Source organism: Salvelinus sp. IW2-2015, linkage group LG36, assembly GCF_002910315.2.
Source record: "Salvelinus sp. IW2-2015 linkage group LG36, ASM291031v2, whole genome shotgun sequence".
Taxonomy (NCBI): domain Eukaryota; kingdom Metazoa; phylum Chordata; class Actinopteri; order Salmoniformes; family Salmonidae; genus Salvelinus; species Salvelinus sp. IW2-2015.
This window is the reverse complement of record NC_036875.1, coordinates 24,461,815-24,482,473: the sequence shown is the minus strand read 5'-3', so window position 1 is coordinate 24,482,473 and position 20,659 is coordinate 24,461,815. Positions and strand designations below refer to the sequence as shown.

Below are 20,659 nucleotides of genomic sequence, written 5' to 3'. Positions count from 1 at the left end.
AGCATGATCATTACACAGGTGCACCTCGTGCTGGGGACAATAAAAGGCCACTCTAAAATGTGCAGTTTTGTCACACAACACAATACCACAGATGTCTAAAGTTTTGAGGGAGCGTGTAATTGGCATGCTGGCTGCAGAAATGTCCACCAGAGCTGTTGCCAGAGGATTGAATGTAAAAATTTTTCTACCACAAGCCTCCTCCAACGTTGTTTTAGAGAATTTGGCAGAACTGGCATCCCAACCGCAGGCCACGTGTAACCACTTCAGCCCAGGACCTCCACATCCGGCTTCTTCACCTGCGGAATCGTCTGAGACCAGCCATCCGGACAGCTGATGAAACTGTGGGTTTGCACAATCAAAGAATTTCTGCACAAACTGTCAGAAACCGTCTCAGGGAAGCTCATCTGTGTGCTCGTCATCCTCAACAGAGTCTTTCCTTGACTGCAGTTTAGTAGGCAAATGCTCACCTTCGATGGCCACTGGCACACTGGAGAAGTGTGCTCTTCACAGATGAATCTCGGTTTCAACTGTACCGGGCAGATGGCAGACAGCGTGTATGGCGTCGTGTTGGCAAGTTGTTTGCTAAAGTCAGCGTTAACAGAGTGCCCCATGGTGGCGGTGGGGTTATGGTATAGGCAGGCATAAGCTAAGGATAACAATTGCATTTTATCTATGGCAATTAGAATGCACAGAGATACCGTGACGAGATCCTGAGGCCCATTGTTGTGCCATTCATCCGATGCCATCACCTCATGTTTCAGCATGATAATGCACAGCCCCATGTCCTAAGGATCTGTACATAATTTCTAGAAGCTTAAAATGTTCCAGTTCTTCCATGGCCTGCATACTCACCAGACATGTCACCGATTGAGCATGTTTGGGAAGCTGTGGATCGACGTGTACGACAGCCTATTCCAGTTCCTGCTAAAATCCAGCAACTTCACACAGCCACTGAAGAGGAGTGGGACAACCTTCTACAGGCCACAATTAACAGCCGGATCAACTCTATGCGAAGGAGATGTGTCATGCTGCACAAGCTAATTTGGAGGTCACACCAGATACTGACTGGTTTTCTGACCCACATCCATAATATATATATATATATTATTTTTTAAAGGTATCTGTGACCAACAGATGCATATCTGTATTCCCAGTCATGTGAAATCCATAAATTAGGGCCTAATGAATTTATTTAAATTGACTGATTTTGTTTATATGAACTGTAACTCAGTAAAATATTTTACATTTTTGCATGGTGCGTTTATATTTTTGTTCAGTGTAAAAGACGCAAAAACTAAACTTAAGAACGGGAAGTCTAGAAATAGTGGAAATAGACCAGATCTAGTGCTTCTTATTTTTTTTAAATGTATTTTATTTAATCTTTATTTAACCAGGTAGGCTAGTTGGGAACAAGTTCTCAACAAGTTCTCATTCTTAGACTTGCTTTCAATGAGAATTACAGATCTATAACACACATTTCTATGATCATTTGGTCACGTCACCCAAAAAGTTACAGATTGCAGCTTTAAAGGTTGCATTCTGTTCATAACACATATTGTGTCTGTGTCTCACTACTCACATACAGTGAGTATACCAAACATTAGGAACACCTTTCTAATATTGAGCTACACCCCCGTCTCCCTCAGAACAGCCTCAATTTTCAGGGCATGGACTCTACAGGCTACTGAACGCATTCCACGTGGATGCTGGCCCATGTTGACTCCAACGCTTCCCACAGCTGTGTCAAGTTGGCTGGATGTCCTTTGGGTGGTGGACCATTCTTGATACACATGGGAAACTGTTGAGTGTGAAAAACCCAGCAGCATTGCAGTTCTTGACACAAACCGGTGCGCCTGGCACCTACTGCCATATCCCGCTCAAAGGCACCTAAATCTTTTGTCTTGCCCATTCACCATCTGAATGGTGTATATACGGTACACAATCCATGTTTCAATTGTCTGAAGGCTTAAAAATCCTTCTTTAACCTGTCTCTTCCCATTCATCTACACTGACTTGAAGTAGATTTAGTAAGTGACATCAATAAGGGATCATAGCTTTCACCTGGTCAGTCTATGTCATGGAAAGAGTAGGTGTTCTTAATGTTTTGTCTACTCAGTGTATATTAAACATTTTGATGGAAATATATCTCCATACGAATCAGTCAAATCTTATTCTGCAGGACTGGTGATAGGTGAATTGAATATCAATTCATTGAATTTGGCTACTGCACTTCAATGGCATCTTCTAAGACTTCTAAAACTAACCCTTTAGTTGTAGTCAGTGGTGGGAAAAGTACCCAGTTGTCATACTTGAGTAAAAGTAAAGATACCTTAATGGAAAATGACTCAAGTAAAAGTGAAAGTCATCCAGTAAAATACTACTTGAGTAAAAGTCTAAAAGTATTTGGTTTTAAATATACTTAAGTATCAAAAGTCAATGTCATTTCTAAAATATACTTAAGTATCAAGAAAATAATTTCAAATTCCTTATATTAAGCAACCCAGATGGCACCATTTTTTAATTTTATTATTATTATTATTATTTTTTACAAATAGCCAGGGGCATACTCCAACACTCAGACATCATTTACAAACAAAGCATTTGTGTTTAGTGAGTCCGTCAGATCAGAGGCAGTAGAGCTGCCAGGGCTGTTCTCTTGATATGTATGAATTGGACCTGTCCTGCTAAGCATTCAAAATGTAACTAGTACTTTTGAGTGTCAGGGAAAATGTATGGAGTAAAAAGTATATTATTTTCTTTAGGAATGTAGTGAAGTAAAAGTTGTCAAAAATATAAATAGTAAAGTACAAATACCCCAAAAAACTACATAAGTAGTATTTTAAAGTATTTTTACTTAAGTACTTTACACCACTGGTTGCAGTTCATCATGTAACATCATGAAAAATGTATGTAATATTGTAACAAGGCCACCAGCCTGACCAAGCTATTTTGAGAGTGAAACCTTTTCCCATAGTCATTAGATTTGCCATATTAAATGATGTGGTGAGAAATCAAAGGGGATAACAGGTAGGAACTTGCTGATTTAACTTAAAGGGCAAGTTGAAAAGAGGTTGTTAAGCCAACCTTATTTGATTTTTGTCTGTGACTTTTCTCACAGACATTTGTCTGTTGAATTAATGTATGCATGTTACCCAAGACACTGGCGGAGACAGTTTTACAATTCACGTTTTTTGGGAAATGTAAATGTAAAAAACATTTACATTTAATTCCTGTGGTGGCCTACTAAATTCCTGACATTGAGAGAGATGATGATTTATTTAGAAACATTGACAGTACAGAGAGATGACAAACCAAACACTACATACTTCTCCCTCTCTCTTTGTTTGTTCTTTTTTTCTATTTCTCTTTCTCACTCACTCTCTTTCTTTCTTTTTCTTTCTGTCTTTCATTCTTTCTTTCTTTCTTTTTTCTCCTCCCTTCCTTAATACCATTTAGAGATGTGGTATATGACTCAGGATGTAGATGCTGCAAATTTTACTACAGTAAATAACATTAGACTATATAAATAATGACCAGTTCACCCATTATTCTCTCCCTCCCTTTTTTCTCTCCATAGAAGATGAAGACCCTGGCCCATCGACGACAGTCTGCCCCCTCCCTGGTCATCAGCAAAGCACTTACCAAATCACGAAGCATGTCCAGGTACAGTAACAGCCTATCAGATACCTCTATTCAACTAAACTGCTACCTATCACTATGTGTAGTCCCTAATAGAGGTTTTCACATGTCCAACAGACACAAAATTCTGAGAACTGACCTGGGACCCGAGTGGGTCTGGGTCCTAAATTCAGACTTTTGTCTCTGATGTGGGTTGAGCCTGAGGTAATTGCCACGGATCTCAGGTATGTGTAGGGCTGTGGCGGTCATGAAATTTTCACGAAACGTATCCTTTATTATTTCTTACAACCGATAAGAACTCTAGAACATCAGAATGGCAGTTACTTACCCCAATTCCATGATCTGCTTAGACTAATCTGCGCTGGGCTCTCTCTGTAATTCCAACACAATTTTTGGGCTACCCAAGAGGAAACACCGGCGTTACAGAGGCAAGAGAGGGGGGATCCTGGTGAGATTAAGGTGAAGGGAAAACACAAAGGGCCAGTGGTGGAGTAGAGGGTATACGCAGGTATAAGCCTTATACCCACTTTTGTTTCAGCGGGCATTGCTTATACTCACTTCTTAATCTCTATTGATGTGTATCAAAGTAGTGTAGTGGAGGTATATGACTTATCAATTGTATAGAGAAATCATGCACAAAGTAGCCTACACAATCACAAAGCACGTGAAATATATTCACAGGCACACCGCAAACATAGCCTTGTTTCAGCGGAATATCATCTGCAGGCAGCAAGAGTATGCAGCTCTCAACTGGTTTTGGTATGGAGCAGTTCACAGAAGAATGTCATCGGTAGTCGGTAGGGTAGGAAAGATGTTTAAACTTATGAGATCTATCAGTAAATGCTAACTAAGGCAACAATGGGTATGCAAACCAGGTTTTGAAAAAGTTCAGTCTGAAGTGTTGGTTAGTAGGCTATTTGTGATGCGCAATTGTCATCATGCACCGCTTGCATCAGGGTGTAGACATGGATGGGCCTGGGTTGACAGAGGCCAACCCACTGGGGAGCCAGGCACTGACAGGCCCACCCAATCAGATTGATGTGGTTTAAGCATTGTTGTGGACTTAGACCATCAAATGTGTAACTATTTTCTATAAAACAAAAGTCTGATTTTGAGAGTGAAAATCTGAAAATCTATAGGAAAACTCATTTAAAAAACAGGCCAAAATTTGAGGATGCCCACTTCACACACAGCATGATGTTAAAATATAAGCAGTCCATAAACTCGGACATAATAAGCCAGTAGGTCCCAATCATAAGAATACAAAAACACAACCATTAACTTCTTATGGCTGCAGGGGCAGTATTGAGTAGCTTGGATGAAAGGTGCACAGAGGTGCCCAGAGTAAACGGCCTGCTCCTCAGTCAGAGTTGCTAATATATGCATATTATTATTAGTATTGGATAGAAAACACTCTGAAGTTTCTAAAACTGTTTGAATTATGTCTGTGAGTATAACAGAACTCATATGGCAGGCAAAAACCTGAGAAGTTCCACTTCCTGTTTGGATTTTTTCTGAGGCTGGTCAAGTTTCAACCAAGCTCCCATTGAAATTACAGCGAGATATGGATGAGTTTTCACTTCCTACGGCTTCCACTAGATGTCAACAGTCAATAGAACTTTGTCTGATGACTCTACAGTGAAGGGGGGCCGAAGGAGACAGGAATGAGTAACCACTGCCATGAGGTGACCACGCTTTGACCACGCGCGTTCACGTGAGAGGCAGCTCCGTTCCATCGCTCAACTGAAGTCAATGTAATTCTCCGGTTGGAACGTTATTCAAGATGTATGTTAACAACATTCTAAAGATTGATTCAATACATCGTTTGGCATGTTTCTACTGACTGTTACGGAACTTTTGGACATTTCGTCACGTTTTAGTGAATGCGCTTTGTGACTTTGGAATTGTTTACCAAACGCGCTAACCAAAGTAGCTAATTGGACATAAATAACGGACATTATCGAACAAATCAAGCATTTATTGTGGACCTGGGATTCCTGGGAGTGCATTGTGATGAAGATCATCAAAGGTAAGGGAATATTTATCATGTCATTTCTGGTTTCTGTTGACTCCAACATGGCGGCTAATTTGACTCTTGTTCTGAGCTCCGTCTCAGATTATTGCATGGTTTGCTTTTTCCGGAAAGTTTTTTTGAAATCTGACACAGCGGTTGCATTAAGGAGAGGTATATCTATAATTCCATGTGTATAACTTGTATTATCATCTACATTTATGATGAGTATTTCTGTTGAAACGATGTGGCTATGCACTATCAATGGATGTTTTTGGAACTAGTGAATGTAACGCGCCAATGTAAACTCAGATTTTTTGTTATAAATATTAACTTTATCAAACAAAACATGCATGTATTGTGTAACATGAAGTCCCATGAGTGTCATCTGATGAAGATCATCAAAGGTTAGTGATTCATTTTAGCTATATTTCTGCTTTTTGTGACTGCTATCTTTCGCTGGTAAAATGGCTGTGCTTATTGTGGTTTGGTGTGACCTAACATAATCGTTTGTAGTGCTTTCGCTGAAAAGCATACTTGAAATCGGACACTTTGGTGGGATTAACAACAAGATTACCTTTAAAATGATATAAGACACATGTATGTCTGAGGAATTTTAATTATGAGATTTCTGTTTTTTGAATTTGGCGCCCTGCACTTTCACTGGCTGTTGTCATATCGATCCTGTTACCGGGATTGCAGCCATAAGAAGTTTTAAGCATTCCCTAATCGAAATGTACAACTACTACTTCCCATTGCAAAAACCATTTCACATTTAGCACAGTTTATGCTACAAACTAACTTGATAAGAGGTTTTAAAAATAGGTTATATTTGACTCAACATTCTATGACGTACACTAAGACATTGTTGGCAGAATAGATAGATGCAGTTCAATGTAGGATTCATATAATTCACCAATACATTTCTTGGTAGTACAACAAATATTAATATCAGGTTGTAAATCACAGCTGGCCTGGTACATTGTTTACGGCCTCCATTCGGGATGCACTGTTTCAGTTTTCAATGACTCAATATTCTGGAAAAAACTGACAAATGTAACTAAGGCTGGGAATGTCAATACAATCAAACTAGCATGGGCTCCCGAGTGGCGCAGCGGTCTAAAGCACTGCATCTCAGTGCTAGAGGCGTCACTACAGACACCCTGGTTTGAATCCAGGCTGTATCACAACCGGCCGTGATTGGGAGTCCCATAGGGCGGTGCACCATTGGCCCAGCGTTGTCCGGGTTTGGCAGGTGTAGGCCGTCATTGTAAATAAGAATTTGTTCTTAGCTGACTTGCCTAGTTAAAATAAAGGTCAGATAAAACAAATCAAATGATCACAAGTCAGTCATAGCGTGGCTACTAGGATAGCATATCTATTCATTTACTGTATTTTTATTTTTATCACAAAGTAAAATACATTTATACGAACCTGTCACCCATCCGGTGAGTCCAAATGTAAGATGCACTATTGTAAAGTGGTTGTTCCACTGGATATCATAAGGTGAATGCACCAATTTGTAAGTCGCTCTGGATAAGAGCGTCTGCTAAATGACTTAAATGTAAATGTCTGTAGCAAGCTAAAACCACAGAATCTAATGTTAGCTAGCTGCTAGGAGGATGTCATGCCATTGGAGGAGTGGGTGAGTGACTGACTTTTTCCCCTCATCTTTTTTCGGTTGCTATACACAGCTAGAGATGCAGGTGTCATTAAGTTAGATAGCAAGAACTTGAACGACTGTTATCCAGTTAGCCTATCTCTTGCGTTCGCAAATTCACTCTGGCTATCTACTCCGATTTCAGAGCACTCTCATCTGAGTGTGCCAGAACACAGAACAACTGATGAATTTACAAACACGCAATACCCACTGAATATAACCAATGTCAGTAAACTTAGGCACAAAAAGTAATAGTTAGTCAAGAACGCTCTAGATAACATGTAAACAGCCTAACCAGCACTGCTACGATGAGTAAAATGGTCAGAGTGAGGTGTTCTCTCACTTATGTCTGGAAGTAGCTAGCTAGCAAGCTAGCCAACTTTAGCCAGTTAGCTTGGGTGCTTGGTTGGGACAAGCATGCATTGGCAGGCAAGCTGCAGAAGGACAATTCCCCATCGTTTTGATGGCCAACTAGAAGAAAAAGTTTGACAGGGTTTATCTAATATTCCTTTGTTATATTTGAGCTCATCTTGCTCTGGCTAGCATTAGTTGTTGATTTTGTTGTTGATGTGCATAACTGAGGGAGAGACAGCCTACCTTTTCATGGTCGTTTGATTAATAGGACTGTAAAGTTACCAAATGTAAGAGGACTACCGTGGTGTTTACATATAGTATTTGTAGAAATTAATTCAGGTGTATTTTGTGGCTTTTGGCGAATGCGTTGTAATGATCTAAAGTTGCGCTGTTGCAACTTCCTGTAAACACACAGTCCAGTTCAAAGTGAATGATGGCAGGGCCTACTGCCTGGAAACACACAGTCCAGTTCAAAGTGAATGATGGCAGGGCCTTACTGCCTGGAAACACACAGTCCAGTTCAAAGTGATGATGCAGGGCCTACTGCCTGGAAACACACAGTCCAGTTCAAAGTGAATGATGGCAGGGCCTACTGCCTGGAAAATACACAGTCCAGTTCAAAGTGAATGAATGCAGGCCCTACTGCCTGTAAACACACAGTCCAGTTCAAAGTGAATGAATGCAGGCCCTACTGCCTGTAAACACACAGTCCAGTTCAAAGTGAATGAAGGCAGGCCTACTGCCTGGAAACACACAGTCCAGTTCAAAGTGAATGAAGCAGGCCCTACTGCCTGGAAACACACAGTCCAGTTCAAAGTGAATGAAGGCAGGGCCTACTGCCTGAAACACACAGTCCAGTTCAAAGTGAATGAAGGCAGGCCCTACTGCCTGTAAACACACAGTCCAGTTCAAAGTGAATGAAGGCAGGCCCGTGTGGCAAACGGCTTGTTTGTATAAAGGCTTACTCCAGCTCTGATTGGCTATAGCTCACCGGTCTGTGTAGACTCTAGTCCAGGACAAGACAGATGTTTTTATTAGGTTTTATTTACTACAGTGTCTATTAATTTTCCAAACGCACGGCCGCTTTCTCCACTCTATATTACTATAGAATTTTCACAAATGCCTTAATATACATAATTCCCAATCATTCTATGAATTTATGAAAACGTGAAAATGACCAAATCTAAGTGGTCGCTTGTCAGGAAATGTTTTAAAAAGTGTCATATTCTTCCTGGGGGTGTATATGAACAGATTTGAATAAGATTTAATGTTGCTAAAATGCTTTCAGTTCCATTTTAAATGCAGCAATGTTTCACACACCAGTTATTTTCAAAGAGATGGCTAACAACAGCAAGCGCGCTGCAATAAAAAACACAGTTCCACTCACCAGATGATGATCATTTAAAACGTAACTTCTTATTGAAAGTTATTCTTGTAAAGGGACAACATCCTCTTTGATAACACCTGATGCAGCCACTGCAAACCCCCTCCGGTCTTGGTCTGGACTCGGACTCGATTTGCTCCTGTCTTGGTCTTGAATCGGTCTCGCTTTTAATGGTCTGGAACACAACACTGGCTACATGACTGCTTTGCTAACACTGATTGGAATATGTTTCGAGACTCCGCCGATAACATTGATGAGCTAACCACCTCAGTCACTGGCTTCATTAGAAAATGCATCAGCGACGTTGTACCCACAGTGAGGGTTCGTGAGAAGGGTCTTTAATGCGGTCCTCACCCTCAAGGCTGCGGGCCCCGCCGGTATTCCAGGGCATGCACAGTACAGCTGGCAGGCATATTCAGAGTCATTTTCAACCCCTCCTTATCCCAGTCTGTAATCCCCACATGTTTTAAGATGACCACAATCATTCCTGTTCCTAAGAACTCTAAGGTTTCATACCACAATGATTACCGCCCTGTAGCACTCACTTCTGTAATCACAAAGTGCTTTGAGAGGCTGGTTATGGCGCACATTAACTCCACCATCCCAGCCACCCTAGACCCACTCCAATTTGCATACCGCCCCATCAGATCCATAGACGATGCAGTCTCAATTGCTCTCCACACTACCCTGACCCACCTAGATAAGAGAAATACCTATGTGAGAATGCTGTTAGTTGACTACAGCATAGCATTCAACACCATTGTCCTCTTCAAGCTCATCACCAAGCTTAGGACTCTGTGTCTGAACACCTCACTCTGCAACTGGATCCTGGACTTCCTGATGGGCCGACCCCAGGTGGTGAGGGTAGGCAACATCACCTCTGGCACGCTGACCCTTAACACAGGGGCCCCACATGCGTGTAAGCTTAGACCCCTTCTGTACTCCCTGTTCACCCATTACTGTGGCCACACATGACTCCAACACCATTATCAAGTTTGCTGACGACACCACGGTGGTAGGCCAGATCACTAGACATGTCAGCTCTGCTTCTAGCCCCTAAGAAACGTTGCAGTATTTAATTGTTTTGTGTGTTATTTCTTACATTATTAGCCCAGAAAGTTTTTTGTGTCATTACATTCAGCCGGAAATAATTTTTGGATATCAGAGCAGCGGTAACTCACCAGCATTACGACCAGGAATATGACTTTCCCGAATTGGATCCTTTGTTCGTACCCCCCAGGGCAATTGAACTTATCCCAGAGGCTGCTCTAAGACGCTGCCGACGGAGAAGAGGTTTTCAGACTGGACTTCTAGTACACCATCCACCGCTTCCGCTTATGTTGCTTGCTAATGTTCAGTCTCTGGACAATAAAGTAGACAAGCTCAGGGCAAGGATCTCCTTCCAGAGAGACATCACAACGATATTATAACCGCCATTGATAAGAGACATTACTGTGCAGCCGTCTTCATCGACCTGGCCAAGGCTTTCGACTCTGTCAATCACCGCATTCTTATCGACAGCCTTGGTTTCTCAAATGATTGCTTCGCCTGGTTTACCAACTACTTCTCAGATAGAGTTCAGTGTGTCAAATCAGAGGGCCTGTTGTCTGGACCTCTGGCAGTCTCTATGGGGGTGCCACAGGGTTAAATTCTCGGGCCGACTATTTTCTCTGCATATATCAATGATGTTGCTCTTGCTGCTGATGATTCTCTGATTCACCTCTACACAGACGACACCATTTTGTATACATCTGGTCCTTCTTCGGACACTGTGTAAACAATCCTCCAAACGAGCTTCAATGCCATACAACACTCCTTCCGTGGCCTCCAACTGCTCTTAAATGCTAGTAAAACTAAATGCATGCTCTTCAACCGATCGCTGCCCGCATCCGCTCGCCCGACTAGCATCAATACTCTGGACGGTTTTGACTTAGAATATGTGGACAACTACAAATACCTAGGTGTCTGATTAGACTTTAAACTCTCCTTCCAGACTCACATTAAGCATCTCCAATCCACATTTAAATCTAGAATCTGCTTCCTATTTCACAACAAAGCCTCCTTCACTCATGCTGCCAAACATACCCTCGTAAAACTGACTATCCTACCGATCCTTGACTTCGGCGATGTCATTTACAAATTAGCCTCCAACACTCTACTCAGAAAATTGGATGTAGTCTATCACAGTGCCATCCGTTTTGTCACCAAAGCCCCATATATACTACCCACCACTGACCTGTATGCTCTTGTTGGCTGGCCATCACTACATATCCGTCGCCATACCCACTGGCTCCAGGTCATCTATAAGTCTTTGCTAGGTAAAGCCCTGCCTTATCTCAGCTCACTGGTCACGATAGCAACCCCCACCCGTAGCACGCGCTCTAGCAGGTATATTTCACTGGTCATCCCCAAAGCCAACACCTCCTTTGGCCGCCTTTCCTTCCAGTTCTCTGCTGCCAATGACTGGAACGAATTGCAAATATCACTGAAGCTGGGGACCTATATCTCCCTCACTAACTATAAGCATCAGCTGTCAGAGCAGCTTACCGATCACTGCAACTGTACACAGCCCATCTGTAAATAGCCCACAAAACTATCTCATCCCCATATTATTCTTTTTTTGCTCTTTTTCACTCCAGTATTTCTACTTGCACATCATCATCTGCACATCTATTACTCCAGTGTTAATGCTAAATTGTAATTATTTTGCCACTATGGCTGATTTATTGCCTTAAATCCCTAATCTTACTACATTTGCACACACTGTATATAGATTTTTCTATTGCGTTATTGACTGTCCTTTTATTTATCCCATGTGTAACTCTGTGTTGTTGTTTTTGTCACACTGCTTTGCTTTATCTTGGCCAGGTCGCAGTTGTAAATGAGAACTTGTTCTCAACTGGCCTACCTGGTTAAATAAAGTTAAAATAAATACATAAATAAATAAAAAATATGGTACTGGAACTGACCCTGTATAATATGGTATGCTTACTTACCAGATCATGTTCTTCTTATTTTTTATTTCTTGTGTGTTTTGTCCTACCTTGTTATTTTTAGTATTACATTGTCATTGATTACTGCATTGTTGGGGTTAGAGCTTGCAAGAAAGGCATTTCACTGTACTTATGTATGTGACATTAGAACTTGAAGATGTCATCTCTTACACATCAAACTAACATTACTGCAGAGTTAGAGAGACTAGAGTGGAGAAACCTTGTCCTGTCCTGGTGTTGTTGGACATATTTATGTGTTTTCTAGTGCTAACTGTTTACTCAGTTAGTGTAGGCTGAGCTGGAGCGTGTTGTGTGAAACTGGACCACATAGGAGTGTTGAGCTGAACGCTGTTGACGCTTTAATGGTTCATTGCTCTCATGGCTGGAGGTACTGTGTGTCTGAGTGTAGAGAGAAAGAGTGAGTGTGTGTGAGAGAGAGAGAGAAAGCGAATGGTAGACACTTAGTGAGAGTGTCTGTGGTGGAGACATTCTCAGGAGCGAAGGGGTTAATGCTCTAAGCCTTGACCTCTAACTCCTCGTCAGGAGGTGCAGAGAACGACGGGGGTCACCAGGGTCAAGGGGGTTCTCCAGGGAAGGGCTTGTCTAAAAAGCATGGCATGGTGCTAGAGGTGGCATGGTGCTATCATGTGATTCACAGTGGGGAGAAGTTAAAGGTCAGGGAAGCGAGGCGTGTTGGATGAGATGAAGACATCTCTACCCCTCTCTCTCTACCCCTCTCTCTCTCTCTCTCTCTCTCTCTCTCTCTCTCTCTCTCTCTCTCTGTCTCCAACTCACTACTCTACGCATTCCCTCTCTCTTTCTTTGTCTGTCTCTCTCTCTCTCTGTCTGTCTCTCTTTCTCTCGGTCTCTCTCTTTCTCTATTTTTCTGTCTCTCTCTCCAAATGATTTACTTTTCCTCAGGGAAACACACACTACTCTGCTATAAATTCTTTGCTGGCCCAGGTGATTCCTGCCTGCTTTTATCATCAAGCCTAGAGTTGCTGTGTGGTGACTCTGTCCTTTCGCTCAGGCACTTACGCCACCCCTCCCCCCTTTCACCTCATCTAGAAGTCGCCTCACTCTGCTCCAGCTTTACCACTCCAGGGCTACAGACAGTCCCTACTGAGGCACAGTACAATATGGCCTGCAGCAGTGAAATGGATATGGGAGGATGGGAATATTAGAAACTAAATGTAGTTTTAGCAATAATGACCCTGTTTTTAATGGCCACCAGCCACTGTGTCACCATGCAGGAGACATTTCCTGATATGGAGAGTTTTATAAGACAGGGCTTCATTTCTGTTATTATTCCCAATAACATGTAATCCTTTACTACCTTATACCGCTGGAGTTATATGAAATCTATACACATTCACTATGGTCATTGTCCACACTAGAACTTATGCATGTACAGTACATGCCTCCATTTGTCCTTCCATATGCTACCCCCTCATTCTCAACAACCATGGCACCCTCCAGGACTCCTTCTACCCTATGTATGAGAGACACGGTCTGTTGCCCTTGCTTTCCATTAAAACCATGAAGTGAGTTTTGGAAAGAACACACTGATGTTATTTTTACAAGACCCCCATCTCCCCTGCTACGGGGTCCACTCTATGAGTCACTGGATACACTAGATGACTCATATTAGATAAGGAAAGATTGTGAACAGAAAGAGGTTGGTGTTGTGGTGTGTGGTGTGTGGTTGTGTGTGTGGTGTGTGTGTGTGTGTGTGTGTGTGTGTGTGTGTGTGTGTGTGTGTGGTGTGTTGTGTGTGTGTGTGTGTGGTGTGTGTTGTGGTGTGTGTGTGTGTGTGTGTGTGTGTGTGTGTGTGTGTGGTGGTTTGAGAAGTGAGTGTAGTCCCTCGGTCAGATAGTGTGGATTATAAATCCATGTCAGTAGTGATGTCTTCATTCATGACGTACCAATGGTGAGTTGGCAGCAGTGTATTGGTTGCCGTGTGCACTTCGACTTAGGTTTTTCACCATGGGTTGACAGGACGGCTAACACACACACACTGCGCCGTCAATCACAACCACTTCGCCGAGTGTCACTGGAGTTGGTCTGGACAGTGTTTGACTGGAGGAGAAGTCAAGCTATTGCTAATAGTTGTTGCTGAGACACAACACACACACCATCAGGTCCAAACACACTGCTTGATTTTATCACCCGGTCAAAGTTCAAACATTTACATAGTCAAATTAGATGTTTGTAATAAAGTTCCCCCTTCCTGTCCTCTTGACAAGGGGTTGCAATTAATTTTATTTTCCCTTAGATTGTTGTCATAAACTACAAAACCTTTTGTGCCCCTGAGAGAAGTCAAGCACTACTTGGGGTTGGACAGGTGCAGACAAATTTTAATAAATTAAAAGATATTGGTCGATGGCCTCAATAACAATTAGTTGAAATATGCAGGAGAGTGTTTGGCCAATCATTGTTGGAGTGGAGAACGACAGGCAGACAGAGTACACGCACGCACGCACGCACCGCACCACACACAGACACAGACACACACACACACAGACCGACACACACACAGAGACACACACACACAGACACACACAGACACACACACACACACACACACACACACCACACACACACACAACACACACACACACCACACACACACACACACACACACACACACACACACACACACCACACACACACACACACACACACACACACACACACACACACACACACACACACACACACACACACACAACCAACACACAGAGACACAAGAGACACAGAGACACAGAGACAGATATATATGTTAACTAGAGCAAAGCAAAAGGACAGTGTTATATATGGATGTATAATGTCTGCCTAGGGGATGCAGTGCACGAGCGTCATTCTAGAGCTTTTCGCTGAGCTACAGGAAATTTTCGTCCCTTCAAAACACAAGGGGAGTTAAGATGTTGTTAGAACAGGGTGGGTGTGTCATCTGAGGGACATGTCCTCTTGGTCTGGTTACAACACACATCTGGACCAGGGTGACCTCATCTCTTGGCAGCAGCCTCCAGTAACCTTGACACACCCCACCTCCGTGTGTGTGTGAGAAAGAGAGAGACTACAGAAAGCCAGTGTGACCATAATCAGGATAAGTAGTAATGGAGGTGAATAGTGATATTTACATATCGTGATATTATTTTGGACAATATTATATAGATACTTTTACTCCAAGTATCGATTTGTAGTTGTTGATTTTGCTAGATAGCGCTAGCTTGAGATAGTCGGCTGTACCTGCGCCAAAACGCCAGTATTTTTCATCCTATAGCTTGTTCTCCATCTTCTTTTTAAATAGTGAGCCAACATGACTGAGCCCCCCAAAAGTACCATGCTCCCTCTTGTCTCTCTGCAGCAGTCATATAGTGAGCAATATGTATGGAACATCAAATCACAATAAAATCGCAGGATCGAATCTCAATACATACAGAATCATGTCAATCGTGAGAATCTATTGATAATATCGTATTGTGATTACCAGCCTTAGATAAGAGGGTGGTGCCACTCATTAGGCATTCTGTTTGGCTAGTAGGCCTGATATAGTGATGGAGGGCTCATCAATATTCACCATTCTCTCCCTAAAGGCATGCTGGGACATTAGTATGCTGTGTTGTGCTGTTGTCTCCCAGGGTTGGGTTTAGAGACCTTATCCCACAGCAGCCCCCCGAGAATAAACAACAAGCATTGTGTCTGAAAAGTCAACATTTCACTCCACAGGACTGTTCCCTAACAAAGATGGCCGTGTATATGTGGTGTGTAGATGCAAACGGCCTCTATGCCCAATTTATCAACATCACATGACACAATGGGATCGTTAGTCAGTCATCGATCAGCTTCAGTGGACCAGGAGCTCAGCTGCCAATCAACCATTCAGGGGGAGGGGGGCTGAATATGGAAGTCTGGTGTCTTTATAGAGGGAGAGAGCGAGGGAGAGATATTACAGGAAGGTGTTCTGTGTGTGTGGGGGCTCTATGACAGGCATTTCCCAGATATATTAAGAAAAGCATGTAGAGAAGAAGGTGATGAGGTCTTCTATATGGTCCTATGTTTATATATGTATATATATATATATATTTTTTTATCCCAGCCCCCGTCCCCGCAGGAGGCCTTTTGCCTTTTGGTAGGCCGTCATTGTAAATAAGAATTTGTTCCTAACTGACTTGCCTAGTTAAATAAAGGTTAAATAAAAATTATGGTGTTAATTACGGTTATATTCCAGAATTTTTAGGGGGGTACGAGGATATGAACCTCCCCAATTTTCCCTCCTACAAATTCCACCCTGGTTTTGAATCATGGTTTCTGCCTTTTAAGAGTCATCCAGAAGCAATGAATCAATAGCAAACTGAAGACCTTAGTCTGTGATTTAATTGGTTTTCTAGTTCCCTCGTTCTTTTTGGAATAAAAAGAGTTGTAAAAAGACCAAGGTACTTCAGAGTCAGTCAGTCTTCCATTAGTTAATTACTTACAATACATAACTGATTATTTACATGAGTCAATGGGAAAGGTATGTGTTTTTGAATGACTATGAAATATGCATGTGGAGGGATATTCCATGGCAAGCTTTTGGTGCTTCCAAGTGTTGGGAGGGAACTGTTTGAATGGAATTCTCTGGGGTTGGGGGTCAAGATGATGGGTGTGTGTGTGTGCGCGTGTGTGTACAGGGTCATTATCTCTTGAATGTGAGCTGAGAATCGGATCTCACAGCCTGATGTAAACAGGAAAGGACAGAGCCCTGCAACGATTTCCTTTGTTCCCCGTAAAAATGCCAACTTTTTCCATCTGCTGTACTTGCCCATGACAGATATTGACATCATTCAGGAAGATGTATCTTTCTTTAGAACCTGATACAGTGGTTATATCTCTGTGTTTCTCTGTGTTTTTCATGATCGGATGACTATCATTGTTCTGTTCCCGCACTTGGACAAGTTGTCCCTTCCAAAGTTAACACACACATCTTGATATTCTAATAATAATAATATCCAGGAAAAGTTATTCTCTTGTTCAAGTGGATATATACTACATGACCAAAAGTATGTGGACAGCTGCTCATCGAACATCTCATTCTAAAATCATGGGCATTAGAATGGAGTTGGTACCCCCTTTGCTGCTATAACAGCTTCCACTCTTCTGGGAAGGCTTTCCACTAGATGTTGGAACATTGCTGCCTGTGACTTGCTTCCATTCAGCCACAAGAACTAATAAGAATTAGTAAGGTCGGGCACTGATGTTGGGCGAATAGGCCTGGCTCGCAGTCGGCGTTCCAATTCATCCCAAAGGTGTTCGATGGGATTGAGGTCAGGGCTCTGTGCAGGCCAGTCAAGTTCTTCCACACTGTTCTTGACAAACTATTTCTGAATGGACCTCGCTTTGTGTACGGGGGCATCCAACTGTTGCCACGAAGTTGAAAGCACAGAATCGTCTAGAATATCATTGTATGCTGTACCGTTATGATTTCCCTTTACTGGAACTAAGGGGTAATAGCCTGAACCATGAAAAACAGCCCTAGGCCATTATTTCTCCTGTTTGTCTATGAAGATTGCATGGCTGTGTGCTTGAGCAACGGGTGTGGCTAAAATAGCCGAATCAACTAATTTGAAGGGGTGTATTTGATAAACCCTATCTACTGATCTGTGGCTAACTCACACGTACATGTATATACACAACATGGCCAAAAGTATGTAGACACCCCTTCAAATGTGTGGATTTGGCTATTTCAGCCACACCCGTTGCTAACAGGTGTATAAAATCGAGCACACAGATGTGCAATCTCCATAGACAAACATTGGCGGTAGAATGGCCCGTACTGAAGAACTCAGTGACTTTCAACGTGGCACCGTCATAGGATGCCACCTTTCCAACAAGTCAGTTCTTCCAAATTCTGCCTGGATAGAGCTGCCCCAGTCAACTGTAAGTGCTGTTATTGTGAAGTGGAAACATCTAGGAGCAATAACTGCTCAGCTGCGAAGTGGTTGAGAACGTTTTTTTTTTTTTAGAAGAACTTGACTGGCCTGCACAGAGCCCTAACCTCAACCCCATCGAACACCTTTGGGATGAAATGGAACACCGACTTCAAGCCAGGCCTAATCGCTCAACATCAGTGCCCGACCTCACTAATGATCTTGTAGCTGAATGGTAGCAAGTTTCCGCAGCAATCTTCCAACATCTATTGGAAAGCCTTCCGAGAAGGGTGGAGGTTGTCATACCAGCAAAGGTGGAACAAACGACATATTAATACCATGATTTTGGAATGAGATATTCAACGAGCAGGAAATGTAGTGTACCTTAACAGCAGTCCTGTGTTTAGCCATGCAAAATGTGTTGTGTTTAATAAAGACTGAAGGAGATGATTGACTCCCTCCTCTTTGCCAGCATTACATTTACATTGTAGGTATTTAGCAGACAATCTTATCAAGAGCGAATTACATAGTGAATGGATACATTTTCATCATTTCTCATACTGGTCCCCTGTGGGAATCGAACCCACAACCCTGACGTTGCAAGCACCATGCTCTACCAACTGAGCAAATCGGTCACACACGCATGTACACACAAACGGGTGCACACACACCCATCATCACCCATTAGGGGCGGCAGGTAGCCTAGTGGTTAGAGCGTTGGACTAGTAACCGAAAGGTTGCAAGATTGAATCCTCGAGCTGACAAGGATAAAATCTGTCGTTCTGCCCCTGAACAAGGCAGCACTGTTCCTAGGCTGTCATTGAAAATAAGAATTTGTTCTTAACTGACTTGCCTAGTTAAATAAAGGTTAAAAATTAAAATAAAATAAATCTTAGTCCCCAACCCCAGAGAATTCCCTTCAAACAGTTGGGAAGCACCAAAAGCTTGCCATGGAATATCCCTCCACATGCATAGTCATTCAAAAACACAGATACTGTACCTTTCCCATTGACTTGTGTAATTAATCAGTTACGTACTGTAAGGAATTAACTAATGGAAGACTGACTGTCTGAAGTGCCTTGGTCTTTTTACAACTCTTCTTATTCCAAAAATAATTACATTATCCCAGCCACACGAGGATAACACCATCCGACTAATGTCACAGCTCAGCTCGCCACTCTATACATACACCAGGGCTGTAAGGCTATGTAAGCCCCTAGCTGAGGAAGTGGATAACCTTGTTAAAATGAGACTAGGAGGTCATTGGGAACGCCTATAGGGAGTACTGGGTTCATTCATTAACACAACTAAAGGGACCCACACTTCCTCTCCCTCTGACCCCAAACAGTAATCCTCCTGACCCGTTGGCCCATTGGGAGCCAACCTCTACTGTATGTTGAACTGGTTGTTCTAACACCATGTGATGTGTTTACCTGGTTATTCTAACAGTGTGTGATGTGTATGTGTGTTGACAGGGAAAACTGCCTGTCTCCGGTCAGCCCAGAGACGTGTCCCCTGGTGCAGGCGTTCCTCTCCCCAGGCAGGGTGTTCCTGGCCCACGCCCACACCCAGCTGAAGACTGGCCTGCAGACGCAGGAGAGACACCTCTTCCTCTTCACTGACACACTCCTCATTGCCAAGGCCAAGTGAGTCTGTGTGTGTCTGTGAGAGAGAGAGAGAGAGCGAGAGAGAGAGAGAGAGAGAGAGGGGGAGCAAAAGAGCGGAAGGCAATTGCTAAAAACTGCATTCCATCCCTCTCTTCCCTACTCAAGTCTAAAAACCCTGTCTCCCGGGACTGTGAGCCCTATACTTCCCTCCCTCCCTCATCCCTCCCTCCCTCCCCTCCTCGTTCCTATCCGGCCTATAATTACCTCTCAGCCAATTAAATCCATCTGAGGCCGTGCCCAGATCAGAGACCACTCATCAGGGCCAGAGGGGCTCCCCACCCAGAACACAACCTTCAGGCAATGCTCCAGATATTTTCAGGGTGTTGATGCAACATTGCTGTGATGTTGTGGCAGCAAAACAGGGCCTCTCTCTCCAACCAACTGTATATTCAACATCATGTGCCTCTGGGTGGAGCTGACCCATACATAGTGGAGACGGCTATACTTGGCTTTATTACATTCTGGGTTAAAAAGTGTATGATAGGAAGGTGTGTGTGTATCGGGGGTGTTCACAGACATAGACAGGTGTACAGCAGGTTTGCTGTAGGAATGTTGAGAATTCCACCATGGCTATTAATAAATGTATGTGCTCAGAAACGTGATTCAGCGCGCGTGTGTGTGCTGGTGTGTTAAACTGTGTGTGACCCTCTCGTGTTTGCTGCAGGTCATCCACACACTTCAAACTGAAGGCTCAGGTGCGTGTGTGTGAGATGTGGACAGCAGGCTGTATGGAGGAGGTGTGTGAGAGTAGCACCAGTCTAGACAGGAGCTTTGTCATGGGCTGGCCTACCTTCAACTGTGTCGCCACATTCAGGTATGCACGCGCGCACACACACACACACACACACACACACACACACACACACACACACACACACACACACACACACCCATCTCACAACAACACCACCCAAACACACACACACACACACACACACACACACACACACACATACAGACACACGTGCACGTGCACACACATATGCTTACTGTATACTCTGTACTCTTATAGTGAGAATGTCCCTTTAATAAATCCTCA

General features: G+C 43.0%; 1 protein-coding gene across 1 annotated transcript in view; it reads left to right on the top strand.

Annotated features, from left to right (window-relative positions):
- Window positions 1–20,659, top strand: part of LOC111959923 (rho GTPase-activating protein 20-like) — a 48,109-nt gene that overhangs the window by 11,148 nt on the left and 16,302 nt on the right. Inside the window, 3 exon segments of the mRNA XM_070437534.1 lie at window positions 3,578–3,663; window positions 19,429–19,599; window positions 20,285–20,434. Of these exon segments, the coding sequence (XP_070293635.1) occupies window positions 3,578–3,663; window positions 19,429–19,599; window positions 20,285–20,434 (407 nt within the window).